General features: G+C 41.1%; 1 protein-coding gene across 2 annotated transcripts in view; it reads left to right on the top strand.

The window, feature by feature from the left end:
- Window positions 1–20,108, top strand: part of ptprn2 (protein tyrosine phosphatase receptor type N2) — a 263,055-nt gene that overhangs the window by 104,538 nt on the left and 138,409 nt on the right. For both annotated transcript variants that reach the window (XM_079604877.1, XM_079604878.1), the window contains exon 3: window positions 2,088–2,201. In XM_079604877.1, the coding sequence (XP_079461003.1) occupies window positions 2,088–2,201 (114 nt within the window). The remainder of the gene's footprint in view (window positions 1–2,087; window positions 2,202–20,108) is intronic.

Genomic DNA, 20,108 nt, shown 5'->3' with positions numbered 1-20,108 from the left:
TTACAGCACATTAAGGTTTTTGTGTTGAATTACGTGTTGTCATGTTTAACACAATGAGAGAGAGAAATATATTATTTATATTGAAATTTCATCATTTAATATTATATAAGTGTGATACTGTGTCCGCCAATAACTGAAGTACTTTTTAAAAGTTTATTGGTTGATTATAGCATAATTCTACCAATATGACAATTATTACAATCTTTGTTTTTTTACATTATCATTTATTTCTTTGAAATATTTGAGTCATTTTCAGTAACATACTAAGCAGTTTTAGAAATGTGGATGATTTGGATATAATTGATTTGATTGTGTATAAGGTCAGTGTGGCCAGACATTTGTCTCTGTGTGTGGCCAGATATTTGATCAAATGACAGAGGAATATTGAGTGATACAAACCTTCTCTGAATAAGGTCAAATGTTGTGAAATGTCAATCTATATTCTTCATTTTCACTTCAGCTCTGATCTTTCAAAGGACATAATGGCCACAATAGTGATCATAGAGCGGTCTAGGATTTTCTCGACGACGGACCTGCCAGGGGTCTCAGAGCTGTTATTAAACAGTATAAAGAGCATTTTGCAAATGAGTGACAAAGTGCAGAGTTCTAGAAGCATATCATTTACCACCAAGTGGGAAGCAAATGTATCATGTTTGATAATTCAAACTGCCTGATAGATTTTATATAACCACTCACTCTATTTCCCTAAGGCCCTGTTTTATGGTTGTACAGTGTAGAGCTCGAGGAATCGTGGGATAGAAGAAAGCGCAGCCGAGTCTATATTTGAGTGCAATGACTGTAATTAGAGTGTGATTATTCCCAGAGACGGCTAGAAAAAAAAAGGCAGCCGACACCCGACAGTGAGGGAGGTTGCTATGGAAACCGACACGGAGGCAGTGAAAAGGTCCGTTCGCTGGTGGTTATGTCATGTGTCTGGTGTGTATGTAAAAAGTTTGGACATGGCAGGCTCCAAATCAAACGGAGGCAGAGTAGAATGTTTTGCCTGCGTAAACTGAAGCTGCTTTTGAAGACTAAAGCTTTATTTGTTGTCTCGTTTTAAATGATTTTTCTCTTGATTGGTTCCTCTCATTGCATTGAATTCTTTTTTTGTTGCTCTTATTCTCGCTCACTCTTCCCTATTGTGTTTGAACATGCTCATGTTCACATATTAGACAAATATCATTCTGCTAAATACCTACATGAATCCCAGAATATACTAAGTGAGCCAGTCTGGAATTTACAATGGCGGAATTATTTGCAGTAAAACAATAAGGAAGATTGTATTGACCGTCTGACAGAGCTCATCACGTCATGGCGCACTTAAATATATAAAAAATGCTCTTACATGGTGAAGGAACACTTGTGGTCATTAGTATTCCTTGTGAGGACCACGGCTATATCCTGCATCCTCCCTGTTCGCCCAGATAGCCATTGAATTATGAAGCCAATCTGAGCCATGGTTTGGGTTGCCTAGCAACAGACTATTGAGTGGCACTGGGTCCCTGGTGATGGGGAGATAAACAAGGGGCCAGATAATGTGTGTTTGTCTCTCCATATAGGTGCGTTTCCTGATGGCCTGTGTGCTTATCTCGAAAGTGTCAAGAAAGAAAGAAAGAAAGAAAGAAAATGCCCTAAACCCCAGTGGCTGTTATGACTCCAAGCAGAAACTTCAGTCTTAAAAAATAAACTGATGGCCAGTAGACACAAACAGTTGTGCTTTCCCCTTCAAGCCTCACATGGGTGGGCAGGTTTTCTGTTATAATGGTTACTATCACAATCTAGAGGAACAACACTGCATTAAACAATTTAGACTATTATGGTTTCTTGCATATTTATTTAGCAGAAATGTAATTTAATTTAGCTCAATAAATAATTTATTGTGATTGTCATACCTGATTATTTATTGATTATTTGATATTTGCACAACATGTCTTTTATCAGAGTGATTTGTATGAAAACTATTTGGTAGATACCTTGAGGTATAATAGTAAAAGTATAATAAAGATCATTTATTTATTTTCTTTATTATAATAGATGGCGATTAATGTACATGATGTGGTTATTATAAGTGTGTGTTTATTTTGCAGATCGGCTGTTTGGTGGATGTCAGAGTTATTTGGGGTCAGTTCCCTACACTTACGACGTGACTCCAGCAGCAGTGCAGCGTTTGAGGAATGTTCTTCAGAAGCTGGCCCACAGAGGTATCACTTCTCTTTCTTTACCTGCCTGTTTTCGTTTGCCTTTCTACCAGCACTCTTGTGTGCTTATTTATCACGCATCTCATTTAATTGTTTTCTTTTTCCACAGTGTAAGATACATTTTCACTGTTGAAATTGTTTGTGTTCACAAGTCCATTGTCTGTTTTCTAATTACACATCTCATTGTTTACCAGCTTCCGTGACTTTTTAATTATTCAGTTCTTATCGGCTGTCAGTAAGTTAGCTTTTAGTCTGTTAACATTTTTTTTTAGATATGACATTAGCTTGTTGACTTTTCATCTCACTTCACCTGTTTATTTACTGCCAATTATTTAACTTTCGCCCTTTTATCTACTGTAACAAAACCGTGAAGTACATGAAAACATAGGTGTATCTCTTCTAAATACTTAGACTACCATTGAAAAGGTAGTCTAAGTATTATTTTTTTTTCTATAATTTTTTTAAACATTTATTCAGAAATGATTCACTATTAAATTGATCAAAAGTGATAAAGACTTACATGGTTACAGTAGAAGATTTATATTTCAAATAAATGCTATTCGTTTGAACTTTCTATTCGTCAAAGATTCTGGAAAACATTTTATCACAAATATTAAGCAGTACAACATTGATAATAATAAGAAATGTTTCTTGAGCATCAAATCAGCATATTAGACTGATTTCTGAAGGATCATGTGACACTGAATACTGGAGTATGCTGAAAATTCAGCCTTGACATCACAGAAATAAATCACATTTTAAAATGTTTTCAAATAGAAAAGAGCTATTTTAAATTGTAGTGATATTTCACAGTATTACTGTTTTTACTGACCAACATTTTTATCAAATAAATGCAGCCTTGGGGAGCATAGGAGAAACATAAAAAAAAATTAACAAATCTCATACTTTTGAACTATACTATACTTTTAAGTAGTAAAAAAAACCACACAAAAAATACAAATATTTACTCGTTTACTATTGTTTTGTGCCACCTACATCTCTGTACTAGTTGGTATCTTTCTAGCCAATATTAAAGTTTTGTATTACAGAACATCTATGATACTATCTTCATATACTATCTTGCTAATATATGTTGTAACATTGCTCAGTAGCATTAAGTTGCGTTAGATAGAAGTATCAGCTAAATTAATCATGTAAATGTAATCACTGGCTACTTTAGCTATATCGACCTTGATTGCTGTGCTCCTTGTTGACACGACTAAATACTGGCCAAAATCATGGAAATCTTCAAAACTTCACTGACAGCAGTTTCTGGTTTCGTCAATGTTCTTAGCTAGTAAGTTTTATCCTTGGCAGAACCGTGTCACAATCAGTTCCAGAGCTCGTCAACTCAAGTCAAAGCTGACACACAGCCAAACGTGCACTCATCTTTTGTGGCACGATGTTGCTGTCTGTCACATGGACAGATGAAAGAGAGTAGGATGAAAGGATGAAACTGAGCACTCATCCACTGCTCAGGGGCTTGGAATTGGACATCTGAGGGCTTTCGTGACAGAAAGGTTTCTCGGTAATACAATGTGTTAGCAGGGCTGGACTGAATATACTATCACTGATAGAGGAGAATTTCTGCAGAGATGTGAGTCTTAAAGGGCACCTATTATGACATTTAAAATGTTCCTAATGTTGTTTTGGGAGTCCCCAACAACAGTTTTACATGCATGCAATGACAAAAAACACTTTTGTTGTCGTATAATATGCATTTATTTTTACCTGATTTGCTCACCGACTCCCAAATGATTCGTTCAACGACTCATCTTTCCAAACCCCTCCTTTGCGCGACGCTAATCTGCGTTGATTGGTCAGATGACCCAGCAGTGTTTACAGAGATAATACTTATTGTTTAACACGGAGTACAATGATGCTTTTATCAATTCAATTTTGTTATAATAATGATTATAGTCCACTGCTTTAGTTTGTAGTAAAAAAACTAAAAATAAGATAAAGAATTTAATGTTAGCGAGCATAGCCCAGAGTTCATATTGTAAAAGCACAATCAGTCTTTGTTTGCATTAGCCCGATGCATAAACATAACGTTTTTACAAAAAAAAATGCAGTTACGTTACGAGGTATTACTCTATTCTTTAAGACAACTCCGAAAAAAACGACAAACGCTTCACATATCTCAATACAATTGCCATTGAACCTAGAAGCTAAACGGTGCTTACACAACAAACAAAATAATTATTAAGCATGCTACATAAAACATAAAAGCAACAAATAATTATTAATAACACTTACAGGTTGTGATACGGAGGAGGAAGCTGATGCAAATACACTTGGAACTGAACCTTCCTTCAATATCAGCGGCTCGCGAATCCAAGTTTGATTGCATTTAAGTTGGTAAAGCAGTCGTCGTCAAAATGCGCGAACAAAGCACAAGGCTCGTACTATACTTCTGTGGTATAGTTGTATATATGAATTGTAGCCACTTAGTCTTCAAATGCTCTTCCTTGGGCAGATGGAAAAATGTGTCTTTTGAGTCGCACTTCAGAACACAGCGTCTCGTCGCCATGATGTTTTCCCTGGCCTTGGAGCGCAATAAGTGGGCGTATCGTATTCAAATAACTTGACAAGTTGACGTCATCTAGTCAGAGAAAAAGCTTCGGTCTTCTAACGATTCATAAAAATGACTCAGAGTCGACTCTTACTTTTGAAAGACAATAACTTTATATACGGTGCACTTTCATATTTCAAACTTTGCAGGATGTTTTTGTTCACTTAGATCTATGTTACACACTACATGAAAGGTACATTTCAAAATTCCATAATAGGTGCCCTTTAATCTGTTCAAGCTGAACATATTGTTTGAACAGACCTCTGATATGTAGATCTGTCTTACCGAAGACATTTGTGCTTACACACCAAATTCTGGGTACTTATGTGTTAGAAGTGTTGAATGTGTTGCAGCTTTTCTATAATGTGGTTTCATCACAAAAACTAAAGACTAAAATGCATGGTTTAGCTGTTTTAACTGAAAGTAACATATCTTATGTCAGTGCCATTGTTTTTTTGTTTTTTGCCAAGTTTTTGGCAGTTTATAAAAGCTACTTAAAGCTACACTGTGTAGGAATAGACTATGTGCACGTTAGCATATGCTACTTCCGGCTGCGAAACCGATAGGGGGTGTCTAGTTTCCCGTAGCCTGATGGATGACGTAGAGGATGTATATTCCATAGTATATTCCGCCAAGAAGGCTACAGTACCCCTGTCACGGTGTCTGGTTATGTTTCCCCGGGTGTCCACTAGATGTCCTTCTTTCCCCCGGTGTCATGCACTAGAACTCCATTTCCCACAATTCTGTCTGTGTAATCGCACCCAGGTGTCTGCTGTTTGTAATCACTAGCTGTCTCTCGTTTTCCCTTTGTCATTCATGTATTTAATGCCCTGTTTGTCTCTTGTTCTGTGTGTATCAATGTTTTACGTCACACCGCGTTTGTTTGCCGAGTTTCTCCTGTTCCCAGTCTGTTTGTTGTTTTGTCTTCTGCTCTGTTGGATTTTGACCCTTGCCTGCCCTGACCACGTTTTGGATTATCCTTATAAAATAAAGCCTCGTCTTTGCATCTTGGATCCAGTCTGCTTTTTCCACCAGCGGTCGTGACAGATTGATACACCAGAAATGGATCCAGCAGGACGAGGTGTCACGTCCTCTCTCCCCATTTCTCTGAAGGAGAGGAGGGAGAGACTGCAGAAGCTGTTGGCCTTGAAGCAGAATGGCCAAGAGATAAGTGGGTTTGCTCAGACTTTTTTAGAAAGTTCACGTAATTTAAAATACGACGATGCAACCCTGAAAGACTGTTTGAACCGTTGTTTGGACGACCCATTGCCCCGGTGGGAGATGAGGGGGCTGGAGATATTGAATTTTCAGAGATTCACGATGTATCTCCACTTTCGGGTGCAATGGGATACACCAGCCTCACCTGCACCATCGCTGCCCAGCTCAGAGAAAGCTTCATCGCTGCCCAGCTCAGAGAAAGCTTCATCGCTGCCCAGCTCAGAGAAAGCTTCATCGCTGCCCAGCTCAGAGAAAGCTTCATCGCTGCCCAGCTCAGAGAAAGCTTCATCGCTGCCCAGCTCAGAGAAAGCTTCATCGCTGCCCAGCTCAGAGAAAGCTTCATCGCTGCCCAGCTCAGAGAAAGCTTCATCGCTGCCCAGCTCAGAGAAAGCTTCATCGCTGCCCAGCTCAGAGAAAGCTTCATCGCTGCCCAGCTCAGAGAAAGCTTCATCGCTGCCCAGCTCAGAGAAAGCTTCATCGCTGCCCAGCTCAGAGAAAGCTTCATCGCTGCCCAGCTCAGAGAAAGCTTCATCGCTGCCCAGCTCAGAGAAAGCTTCATCGCTGCCCAGCTCAGAGAAAGCTTCATCGCTGCCCAGCTCAGAGAAAGCTTCATCGCTGCCCAGCTCAGAGAAAGCTTCATCGCTGCCCAGCTCAGAGAAAGCTTCATCGCTGCCCAGCTCAGAGAAAGCTTCATCGCTGCCCAGCTCAGAGAAAGCTTCATCGCTGCCCAGCTCAGAGAAAGCTTCATCGCTGCCCAGCCCAGAGAAATCTCCATCGCTGCCCAGCCCAGACACCGCTCAGACCCCAGAGCCCAGCTCAGAGTCTGCACCTCACCGCCGTAGGCGACGGAGGAGGAGGAAGACCCCCGATTCCCCCAATGTCCTGGAATCCGCTGCTGCTGCGGAGGAGGAAGCTGTCCCTGAGGCTGCTGCTGCGGAGGAGGAGGAAGCTGTCCCTGAGGCTGCTGCTGCGGAGGAGGAGGAAGCTGTCCCTGAGGCCGCTGCTGCTGCTGCGGAGGAGGCTGTCCCTGAGGCTGCTGCTGCGGAGGAGGAGGAAGCTGTCCCTGAGGCTGCTGCTGCTGCTGCGGAGGAAGCTGTCCCTGAGGCCGCTGCTGCTGCGGAGGAGGAGGCTATCCCTGAGGCCGCTGCTGCTGCGGAGGAGGAAGCTGTCCCTGAGGCTGCTGCTGCTGCTGCGGAGGAAGCTGTCCCTGAGGCCGCTGCTGCTGCGGAGGAGGAGGCTATCCCTGAGGCCGCTGCTGCTGCGGAGGAGGAAGCTGTCCCTGAGGCTGCTGCTGCTGCGGAGGAGGAAGCTGTCCCTGAGGCCGCTGCTGCTGCTGCGGAGGAGGCTGTCCCTGAGGCCGCTGCTGCTGCTGCGGAGGAGGCTGTCCCTGAGGCCGCGGCTGCTGCGGAGGAGGAAGCTGTCCCGGAGGCCGCTGCTGCTGCCACTGCGGGGGAGGTGGTTCTAGAGACCGTCGACGGTCTGCTCGCCCTGCCTGCTCCGCCCATGCTGCCAGCCCTGCCGGCCCCGCCCGAGCTGCCCGCCCTGCCGGCCCCGCCCGAGCTGCCCGCCCTGCCGGCCCCGCCCGAGCTGCCCGCCCTGCCGGCCCCGCCCGAGCTGCCCGCCCTGCCGGCCCCGCCCGAGCTGCCCGCCCTGCCGGCCCCGCCCGAGCTGCCCGCCCTGCCGGCCCCGCCCGAGCTGCCCGGCCTGCCGGCCCCGCCCGAGCTGCCCGCCCTGCCGGCCCCGCCCGAGCTGCCCGCCCTGCCGGCCCCGGTCCAGCATCACGTCACGCCCGCCGAGCCTGAGCTTCACGTCACGCCCGCCGAGCCTGAGCTTCACGTCACGCCCGCCGAGCCTGAGCTGCACGTCACGCCCGCCGAGCCTGAGCTTCACGTCACACCCGCCGAGCCTGTTCCTGAGCTGGTGCCCGTGTCTGTTGCTGTTGCAGTTCCTGAGCCGGTGGTGTCTATTGCAGTTCCTGAACCGCTGGTGTCTGTTGCAGTGCCTGAGCCGCTGGTGTCTATGACTGTTCCTGAGCCAGGGTCTGTCCCTGTCCCGCCTTGGTCTTCACCCTGGTCGTCTCCGCCGTGGCCGCCCGAGTGGTCGTCTTCACCCTGGTCGTCTCCGCCGTGGCCGCCCGAGTGGTCGTCTTCACCCTGGTCGTCTCCGCCGTGGCCGCCCGAGTGGTCGTCTTCACCCTGGTCGTCTCCGCCGTGGCCGCCCGAGTGGTCGTCTTCACCCTGGTCGTCTCCGCCGTGGCCGCCCGAGTGGTCGTCTTCACCCTGGTCGTCTCCGCCGTGGCCGCCCGAGTGGTCGTCTTCACCCTGGTCGTCTCCGCCGTGGCCGCCCGAGTGGTCGTCGCCCGAGGGGTCTTCAACGCCGTGGCCACCCGATGGACTGTCTGCTTCGCCCTGGCCGCCCGATGGACTGTCTGTTTCGTCCTGGCCGCCGCTTAAGCCGTTCCCCCTTGTTCCTCTTCCCCTCCATGGACCTGGCCCCCCATCCCACCCCCTGATCCTCCACCTTTCCTCCTCCCGCCTGGACTCTTGTTTTGTGTGTTTCTTGTGGTCTTGGAGCGTCTGGTAGCCGCTCCGTAGAGGGGAGGTCATGTCACGGTGTCTGGTTATGTTTCCCCGGGTGTCCACTAGATGTCCTTCTTTCCCCCGGTGTCATGCACTAGAACTCCATTTCCCACAATTCTGTCTGTGTAATCGCACCCAGGTGTCTGCTGTTTGTAATCACTAGCTGTCTCTCGTTTTCCCTTTGTCATTCATGTATTTAATGCCCTGTTTGTCTCTTGTTCTGTGTGTATCAATGTTTTACGTCACACCGCGTTTGTTTGCCGAGTTTCTCCTGTTCCCAGTCTGTTTGTTGTTTTGTCTTCTGCTCTGTTGGATTTTGACCCTTGCCTGCCCTGACCACGTTTTGGATTATCCTTATAAAATAAAGCCTCGTCTTTGCATCTTGGATCCAGTCTGCTTTTTCCACCAGCGGTCGTGACAACCCCACGTTGGACAATCCCCTTTCTCTGGTTGTGCAGTCATTACTGCAGGGGCTCAGTGCAGCTTTCACTGTGTCATTGGGAGAGCCCTATTCTTTTGGAGATAATCCTCAGAAAACGTGTAACGTGTAGTGGGAATTCTACTGCAGTGACATTGCAGCCTAAAGGATGCAGCCGGACCTGCATATCTTCAAAGCAGGGAGAGTGTAACCCGGATAATCCAGGCTACGAGTAAAAGAGTTGAAAGATGTGTAAAAAGATGGGAAAATTAAAAAGAATAAGAGAAAAACGAGTGTTTTAGAAGAGAAAGTGTTTCGTCCAATCATTGATCGCGCTGCATTGATTGACACTCCAACGAGCCAATGGTAGCAGCGCACTGAGACTGCGCCGGCGACACTGCCGCTGTCAGAGACATTGAGAGAGAGAGCGAGTCAGATGAAGCAGGATCTCCAGACACTCCGTATCAAAGGATAGATGTTGAGAAAGAGAATTATAAATGCAATGAAACGATTACAGTTATGAGTGAAAGTGATAACTTTGAAGAGCTGACGACGAAGTGAGAAGACGACGAGACAGAGAATCGAGAATAAAAGCCGATGTAGATACACGGAGCACCAAAGCACCGCAGATAATCTTCCTATTGAATAAGATGTGACTTTTTTTCCTTGGTGAGTTGTTTTCTTATATTGACTTGACATTCCACAAGGTTTTTTTATGTTTAAGGGCCATTGCGTACGATTAAACTAACTTAACGCCGGTCCACTGATGTAAACAAGACGGCAACCGGAAACGAAGTACCCAATATCCGCCCTCAAGCCGGAAGTTAGCATTTTTCTCGTGCACAGAGCGAATTACTCCCATCTAGCGGTGAAATTGTATATGACTACCAACTGAATATTACTTTCTAGCCCCTCCCATTCCGAGGGCGGCTTAACTCCTACGGTGGCCGTATTATTTCAAATCTGCCGGCAGTCGCGAGTAATCTCCCCCTCGCATTCGTCACGGTGCCACTGAGTGTAAAAACGCGAAAGGCGAAGCTTGAATTTCCAGGTATGTCCCTCTTTGGCTAATGTATTTTCAAGATGGAGGCTCAACATGGCTTCCGCTATTCGAGCAGCTCACCCGTATGTATTATAAATAGTAGATTCTACGCTTACGAGAATACTTGATTAGGTGGTAGAAGTAATTATACATTAATGAGCACATCTAATTTTGAAAAAGTGTTTTTTGCTAAGAATCAACTTAAAAAATTACAAAAAAGTGTAGCATTAAATGTCCTAATTGAGCTAAGGTCTAATCCTGGCTTAATCTAAACCCTGTCTGTGAAACCAGGCCTATACTTTCAGTCAATCATTTGTAATTCAGTTCAGATTCAAATTCAAATCCAGTTCAGAGAGTACAAACAATGGTTTTATGGGATCAGTCACATTCATTTAACTATAATAATACAATTTACAAAACATTTTATATTAAATAGATCTGTTGAACTCCAAGGTAAGAGGACTTAATAAAATGGATAGCTCACCTAAAAGATGAAAATCCTGTCATCATTTGCTCACCCTCATGTCGTTCCAGACCTGCTGTATGACACAAAAGAAGATATTTTGAAGAACATTGGGGTCCAAAACAACATGGGACCCGACTGAATCATTTTTTTAAAACCATTCTTCAGAATATATTTTTATGTTCTGCAGTAGAAAGAAAGTCTTACAGGTTTGGAACAACATTAGGATGATTTGGTGGGATCTAAATAAAAACACCAGCTCATGCTCTGCTTTTTTTAGCGCAGTGTTTATTCAAAGCAGCTTTTTGTGACGCCAATCAGAAAACAGGGCTTATTGTTGTCAGTTTCCAGTATAGCCATTTGGGGGCAGCATGCTCCATCCTGTCTGTCTCGGTGAAGGATCTGAGCTGTTAATAGGCTGCAGAGGCTTGCTCCCAGCTTGATCTTTTCAAACAGCCATAAATGAGAGTTGAAAAGCGTGGAAGGCACGCAACCGTCTTTGGGTAAATTACCAACATGGTAATGAATATTAGAGAGCCAGAGAGATGGCCGACTCCAATTACCCAAGCCAAATAAAGAGAGAGGGATCAGGAGGATGAGAGGCTGTGTTCAGCTTCCTCTCTCTCTCTTTTTTTTTTCTTTTTGGATGCAGATGGTGTCTGAAACCTTGGCTTTTGATTGACGGGCTGTGTTGCAGTGTTTTTATTTTAATTTTAGAGGGTTTTGCGAGGGAGATCTCAGACGTCTTTAGATGTTCCTCTTTGTGCGTTTGTGTGTGAATGAACGGCTGTGTGTTGTGTGCATGTTTTGTGTTTTTGTCCATCCGTCTGTGAATTTGTGCCCAATTCAGCAGACCGATGACAAATGTGTGAACCATTAAATGTTTGCAGTTATCTTGTTCTCTGATCCGTGTGCATTTGTATGTATATCTATGAGATAATTTAGTACACATTTTTTGTGTGTTTAAGATTCCTCTGATCACATTCGCCTCGCAACCATCAAATTGCACTCTGTCATCCTTACAGAACCCTTTAGCAGACCAACATCCTTCCACGTTTCTCCTCACAGGAGAGATGTAGATAGGCAGATAGATGTTGAGAACGTCAATGCCATCGACTCACAATTCTCTTTATCACACGTTAAGAGTTGCTGTAGATATCGTGCAATATGTGGAGCCACTGCCGCACACCCTGCACAATGTCATTAGATCGATGCCATTGACCGGATGGCAAAAATGCTCTCTCTTTGTCATACGGGTCCATTACGGCAACTGACAGCCCTCCCTACTGTGAGCTGCCCCATATTTCACACCATTGTCTTTAGAGGTTCTTCAGATTTCCCGGCTCCTGGATTTGAACATTATAGCCTGCTTGTAATGCGTCGTGCCATCTCTTTGATCTTCAGCCGTGGTCAGTCTACAGATAATGGGAAGTTACAGATGTCTCCTGGAGTAGACGGCTATTAATGAATAGAGAGGGACAGATAGGAGGTGATAGACAGACAGTTTGGTAAGGAACAGCTGGAACGGAGAGTGAGAAAGAGAGGGAATTAAGACGGATTTAATGGCTGAACTCGTAAGTGCAGTCACACATAGTGGACAGCTGAAATACCTCAGAAATGATTCTCTGAAATAATTTAAAGTTATTTGTTCTTTTAAAAAAATATACTCGGTTGCATGTCTAAGTTACATAAAGTATAATGTTCTCATGTTGTTTAGAGGCTCAAAACAGCACTGTTTTATTATAATACTAGGTCTGACAATCAACTTTCAGTAAAATTTGATTGAATTAATTTTATGAATCACAATTCTTTGCTTATTTGCTAAAAAAAAAAAAAAAATCCACTTAAAGGGTTAGTTCACCCAAAATATACAATTCTGTCAGTAATTACTCACCCTCATTTTGTTCCAATCCTGTAAGACTTTCATTCATCTTCGGAACACAAACTAAGATATTTTTGATTAAATCTGAGAGCTGTCTCATAGGCTTCTATTGTAATTGAAACTTTCCGGCCCAGAAAGTTAGTAAAAACATAGTTAAAATAGTCCAAGTGACTACATTGGCTCAACCTTAAGTATATCAAGTGACGTGAATACTTTTTGTGCGCAAAAAAACAACAAAAAAACAACGACTTTATTCAACTATTAATTTTTTTTCTGCGTGGGCCTCTGAGTGAGTTCACGTAGTGTAACTTCCGGGTTGTACGTCAGAATGTAGGCTCACTATTGGCCGACACTGGTCATGTGTGTGATGCGTGTGATGCTGGTATATAGGTAATAGTGAGCCTACATTCTGACGTACAATTTTCACCATTCTCTGACCAGTATTCTCACCACTTTTGTGTTCCAAAGAGGAACGAAAGTCTTACGGGGTTGGAACAACATGACGGTGAGTAATTACTGACAGAATTTTCATTTTTGGGTAAACTAACCCTTTAAAAGTTTGGATGCAAGTTTTTTCTTCCACCGAAAAAGTACTTTAATTCAGCAAGAATGCATTGAATTTATCAATAAAGGCTATACTTTAAATTATAAATGTATTATTAAATAACTATACATTTCTATTCATTCAGAAATTCAAATTTTTTTTGTATCATGTTTCCACAAAAACATTAAGCAGCACAACTGTTTTCAACATTGATAATAATAAGAAATGTTTCTTGAGCAGCAAATCAGCACATTACAATGGTTTCTGAAGGATCATGTGACACTGAAGACTGGAGAAATTATGCTGAAATTCAGCTTTGCCATCACAGGAATAAATTGCATTTAAAAATATATTAAAATAGAGAACAACTATTTTAAAATATTACTGCTTTTGCTGTATTTTTGATTAAATAAATGCAGTCTTGGTGAGCGTGTCGAAAAATCGTACAGACTGCAGACATTTAACGGTAGTGTAATTCAAAAGCATTACATTATAGCAGAAAAACAATATTTTTAAGGGAATATATTACTTGTCTTTTGGCGTACAATCCATAAATCTATTTTGCAGTCTGTCCGGGGTAGACTTAGGATGTGTTATTGTATTCGGTCTGTGCTATTTATATATATAAAAAAGGGTTAATATGCAGACAGGCATCTTTGGTTATTTTGTCACATCTTATGTCACATCTTATGCAATGAACGCCACATTTTTAAGATGCAGTGTTGAAATAATTGAACTTTGAAAAACGTGTCTCAAGATCCCCGTGTTCTGTTCCACACTAGATAATATACTAACTATATACAGATACACTTTTTTCCTCATACAATTTGATTTGACATGCCATCCGTTACATTCTTAAATTACCAGTAGTGACTGTTTTTTCTCCAGAATAGGTGTACTGTAAATATACAGATTTGTTCACAAGTAAATGTTATGTGGGTTCTGGTGGGCGGGTTTCAGGTAACGCAACACGGGGTGTATGAACAGACACTGCTGCCATGAGATGTGTAACATGGCCCTTCAGGCTTACCAGTGACCTCTGGCCCTACCATCATCCAGGAAGAAACTCCATGTTCAGATAGAAGCTCAGCGAAGCAAACTGATTCACCTTGACATGTGCATTAGAGCTACTTACTCCCATGGCCCACTGAGAGATGAGACATGGGGGAGCAAGAGCGAGAAAGACCGAGAGAAGGAGAGCGCGGTATTGAGGAAAAAATGCATTAGTCACATTGGTGCACTACATTTTTGACGTATAACACTTAGCCTCTGCTAAAACCAACCATAACACCTGTGTGGTTGTTTGTGTGCAAGTGAGATGTTCGAACAGTCCTTGGAAATGCATTTGCTTTACAACAAATGTTTTAAATATCTTTCCACAGTAATGTGTGGAATAAAATAGTATACTGTAACAACTTTTAGATGGTCAGTTTGTTTTAGATACTGTGATTTGTGACCTGTAGGTCCATAACAAATACAGTTATGCGTAGCTCAGTATTTTAACATCATTTATTTCACATTTTAACCTCATATTTAACTTTAAAGCTTGAACTGAAAATAAAAGACATGACTAGGCGAATAATGAACTGGCACATTATGTGAAATTATGGTAACTAGCAGTAGAACGAAAACACTGTTATAAAACTTGCAAGTGTCATAACAAATAACATGAAAACAAACACAAATAAACAGGAGAACACAAATGAATTACAGTACGGTACAATACAACAGAAATAATAAGGCAACAAATTAGATTTCAGCAGCCACAATGCATGCTGGGAAAATGCTATACTCTGCCAAGCAATCTTGGGTGTGCTACAAATGTATTTATATGTGGTGTTTATTTGATAGTGAGAGAGAAGCACTATATCTGACAGATCAGGCTATGAAAAACACATTTGATTGGTACCTGCTAGCCAGTATGTAAGCCCTCCAACATACTAAGTAATGAGTCCTAGATTTTACTTACATTTCTTCATTGCACACCCTAAAGTTATCTGTCAGAAGGGCTGGTAAAACAATATTGCAAAACAGGGACGTCATTTCAAATAACAAATTGTTGGTAATTTGTGGAATCTTTGATTTATCACAGCAGAAGTGCATGTGTCCTTGTGCATATTTTTATTTATCTTTCTTTAAAACAATTTATCAAACAAACCTGCCAATACAATTCACAATTTATAGCAATTACTTGCATTTCGTTTCAGCAAATTTTATTATTATCTTAATTCTCCAGAAGTGGTTTTCAGTACAGTAAATGTCAACAGTTTATACAGAGCTCTCGGCTGTTCCCTTTTACATAGAGGGCTTATGAATATCAAATTATTATTAAATAGGCCTATAATTATCTTTCTGCATCTGTTGCTTTGCAGCAAAGATCACATCATTTTGCATGTGCTTCACTTAAGACAGAAAGGCAGTCTTAATCTGTCCAGAAGCCCTCTCTTGAGGAATTTCTAAATGTTTTTGTAAACAGATGTTTTACTAGCTTACATTGCCACACTGTTTTCAGTTTTTGCCATTTTCTGGGCAATAATGATGACTGTTGCAGTAGATCGGGCTGTGTTGTTATGTGTAGGAGGCAAAAGAAGTTTAGATTACCTTTCGTCATAATTGGACAGGGAATATTAGATCTCAGAACCTTGGTTGTCAGGATAAGAAGGTACTTATAAAGCTTTCAGGGCTTAATGGAGACCGGATAGCCAACATTGGCAAATACTAAAATCTGTTAATTAATCATTGTTCTGTACTTGTTAATTTTTAGAATGGGGCGAAAGCATGCAGGAACAGGGTTGTACACAAAATGTGTTTGGCAATTAAAATGAGTTAATGTTTTTTTTTTTTTTTTGCTCCAGTGAATTAAGACCATAAATCTCAGGTTGTACTGTAGATGGGTGGGTACCATCATTTAATCTATTTAAAATAAGCTACTGTTCATGCTAAATTCATTTTATGTTAAATAATAATTTATCAAACATATCTACTTGATCTCACTACAAAAAATATTATATTTAATTGTGCCTCTAATGTTTAAAGTAATGGCATAATAATGTGTACAGTATTTGTGAAATGTGCCACCTGGGTTTAATTAATTAGATCATGAAGATACTATGGAAATCCCATATAATCCAGGAAAAGCCCACCTGCCCCCTTGTCTAATTTATGCTATTATACTATCACAATAAATTAGGCAATTCATGATGAACAGAATTAAATCAATGTTTGTCAGCCTCACTAATTGGTAGATGGTTCCACATTAACTTGTGCACCCATTTGCGTATTGACCTGCACAACCAAAAGGCTGTCAAAACAAAGAATGGATGGCATGTCTGTTGCTGAATATTTGAAGATCATGGTGTTCTCTTTATAAAAAAGAAAAAAAAGGAAAGCAGTAGATGTCTAGAACAACCCCCCACCACCATCACCCCACACACATTTCGTTTTTTTTTTTTTTTTTTGATAGGAGAAACATCAATGGCCAGGCTGCTAATTAGTAATAGCACATTATATCAGGCTCCATCCAAGACCTAATGAGGTGGACCTTTGCTGAGGCAAAACGGTGCAGTGCTTGTGGGTGACAGGAAGGTAACAACGTTGTAAGTGTGTGTGTTTCCATAGAGGGTAAATTCTGGTGAAACACATAAACGCTTAGCTGTCCTTGTGCTTGCTATTTCTCTTATGCTGTTCACTTAAAGTTTATGCAGTTTTTTCTTTTAGTCAGAGTTTGGGTTTTTGACAAAAATCACCTTTAATTTTAGGATGTCATTGTGGCAAGCAGGCTGGGTCCGAGAGCCGTGGGAACGGATCGAGGCCAGTGGCAGTGCTAACGAGTAGGGATGGGCATTTTTCTAAAATATTGTATTTGAATATTTGGGCTCATAAAAATCAAATATTTGTTTAATTAAATAACGTTTAACAAAAAAAAAAGACGTTATTTTTTGATTCATCAAGTTTTTGTCACTATTTCTGAACAAGTATATGATTAGGTAATATACACAACAAGCTTACGTTATATTTTAAGGTTTTCTTTTAGTTGAAAACATTAAACTAAACAAAAAAAATATAAACAACAAAAGCATTTAAGCTCTAGCAGCGCAAACAGGTGGAAACACTAATAAAGCAGACTGCGCCAGTTATCGTACAGAACGTACATATACACTCGAGTCAGCATAATGTTATCGTGTATATAAGTGTCACATGCTCATGTTAATAAAAAAAATTATAACCACATGCTCGGGTGAGAAAATGCGCTGTGCTGACAGACATTGCAGAGACAGAGAACGGTGTGCTAAGTGAAGTTCTGTCAGGACCACTATCGTCAAATATGATTGACAATTAGCATATAGTTTGGATTGGCGGTATGGTTCCGTTCTGGGCGAGAACTCACTGCGCACCCATGCAGCCTAGCATGGATAAGAGCAGGGAGAGCAGCAATAACCCCCCTTGGGGTAAACAAAACAGAACCAACATAAATGTATTGCAGATATCATTGATTCAAGATTTTAAAGTACAACATCATTTGAGAATTTATTCTGATTCAAGGGGAATCAGAATGCCAAATCCTGACTGGATGAGAGGAGGAGCTGGGGATGGAGGAGGCTAATTTGTCCTGAGAAACGCGATAGCTGCTGATAATACTGAAGGAGCTTATAATATATGTATACAGTGATAGGCGTCGCATTCGTATAGGTAGACGGGGATCAGCTGATGCGAGGTTGACTAACGTGACGCTTGATTTTCTAACAGCACTATGTGTTTTCTGTTCATCTCCCTTGATGAAACTTAAAGGAAGCGTATGTCTCTAATAATTTTGCTATCTGATACAGTTGGTACTCAACCAGAATAATACTTTTACCACCGCCGTTCCCACGGCGTTAAAATTGGGGGTGTGTATTTGCTGCCTTTTACTGCTAAGAGGTGCTACAATCACAGACTTTGAAAAGTGTCCGTTAATTCTCTCTATTGCGTAATCTGATGCTGCTCAGTGAGAACTGGCCAGCAGATAAATTCAAGTGAAACGTAGTACAAATTTAGAACTGAAACAAATGTAGGCTACTATTATTGCATCAAATAGCTAGAAAGGCAATGCATGTATATAGGTTATGTGTCTCATACTTCATGTTATTTTAATTTGTTAGTAGGCATAGATTTATGAACTGAAACAGTGAAATAAATTAAACTAAATTATCGTAAAATTAAAACATGGTCAGAACTTGCTAACTGATGTTGACAGCATTTGTGTTTTAGGATTAATTAAGAATTAAATAGGCTTACAGTAGGTTGTTATGATTAGCATAATTGTTTTTAATAAATAATCAAAACATTTCAACATAAACATTGCAATAAAAAAGCCACATCAATGAGGCTTTGCGTAAGCATAAGACGTTAAGCTCATGCTCATGAGACAGTGTTCAGACGATAACTGTGTGGTCAACGCTTCAACATGTGCCTTGTGGTGCTTTAAATGGTCTTAGTTTGACTCTCAGCTCTACCATCTTCATAATGTTGTTTCTAGTTTAATATGCTATTTGTCAAAAATAAAAACTTCTGAAATGTGCATTTATTGATTCGAAGCACTTTTCAGAGCTTTGTTATTCTTTTTCTCTCATTATTATTAATAGGCGTTTAGACGAGAACATTGTAGCCTATATGCTGTTAACCGATGTTGGCCGACAGCGTTTATGTTTTACCGTTCTTGATGCTTAAATAGGTAACAGATTATTAAAGTCAAGCGTTTTGTTTAATTAATAATGGCATATTACAACATAAACAACACAAAAACAAACGAAATTGAGACGATTGACAACGATACCCGGCAATTTTCGCCCCAAAATTTTCAAAACAGATCCATACATTGAACAAATCAGAAAAAAATATTTTGTTGGCTTGGCTACAAAAAATAACAGACTAACATTACTTTCAATATAAAAAACTATGAAAATGTAAAAGAACACTAAAATTAATTCAGTTTAAAACCCCATCACACATTCCAAGGTTTAAAGAGTCGGGACAGTTTATTTATTTAAAACAAGTCGAGATTAGCGTTTCAGTTTGCAATGCAAAATGAGAAATACAGAATTTTATTCTTGCGACATTTTAAATTTGTATTGCCAAAGAAATTGCAGCTTTTCTGTGTACAATTAAAACAGTACAAAATTAAAATAGTAGCCTACAAAACAACATAAATTAAGGTCGGGCGTTTTTCTTTGCTTCTCTCTTGCAGACACGCTGGATCTCTTTTTAACAAGTTTCTTTTGTCTCCCTCACTGCGCGCGCTGGGGTCTCTATTGAAATGAAATGTTTCAGGGTAGAAACACATCATACAGCTGATAATACTGTATATGTCACTGTGTGTCATCCACCCCAATTACAAAAAACAACTGTAACAAATTATTTAGCCTTTGTTGCTTCAAAGAAAAATAATGCCTTGTTGAATTCAATACAATAAAATAATACAATCCAATAAAACGAGGTTGATCGCGAATTAAAGCGTTCTTTATCGTTTAATTGACCGTTCGCAAAGACCCGCCCCCTTTAGTTACTGTCGCTATGTCCGACAAGCTATGCCGCTCTCACGCCACACCATGTTCTCATGCAGTGAAAAATACATCGCGGAGCAGAGAGGAGACTGACAACGCGCTGACAGACAGGACAGACCAGGTTACTTTTCGGTTACTTTTTTATATTAAACAAAGTCTCACCTTTCAAATTTGGTCATTTTTTAAAAGTAATTTAAACAATAAATACCGTTTTGTGGCACTTTAATGTGCCTGACAGATCGCTGTAGAGCCTCAGTTAAAGCTGCTCGTGAACCGATCATCTCTTCCTTCTAGTTAATTTATAGCATCAAATAAACATGAATGAACAGAATGTTGTTTTAACCGCGGAGAGGCGTCAGTACACTCCATTTCTCAAGTTCAAATACTCCCATGTTAATCTACTAACTCTCCTGACTGCTTTGTCGGACAAAATGGCGGATGGCGAAGTATGATTGGTCAGATAACCTGTCAATCAAGCTCCCTGCGAAGGGTCAATTGGCATGAACGCGGTTCGTCAACAGTTCATGTTTAGATAATGCCAGATTGTTGACAATCATCCACACTGCTCAAACATTCTACAACTCTACAAAACCACTTGAAACAACTGTATTGAACACTTCAATTGATTTTTTTTTTTAATTAAAAACCTT

The sequence above is a fragment of the Phoxinus phoxinus genome, assembly GCF_949152265.1.
Source record: "Phoxinus phoxinus genome assembly, chromosome: 2".
NCBI classification, from domain to species: domain Eukaryota; kingdom Metazoa; phylum Chordata; class Actinopteri; order Cypriniformes; family Leuciscidae; genus Phoxinus; species Phoxinus phoxinus.
The sequence above is the reverse complement of the archived record's forward strand: the minus strand, read 5'-3'. Positions and strand labels throughout refer to the sequence as shown.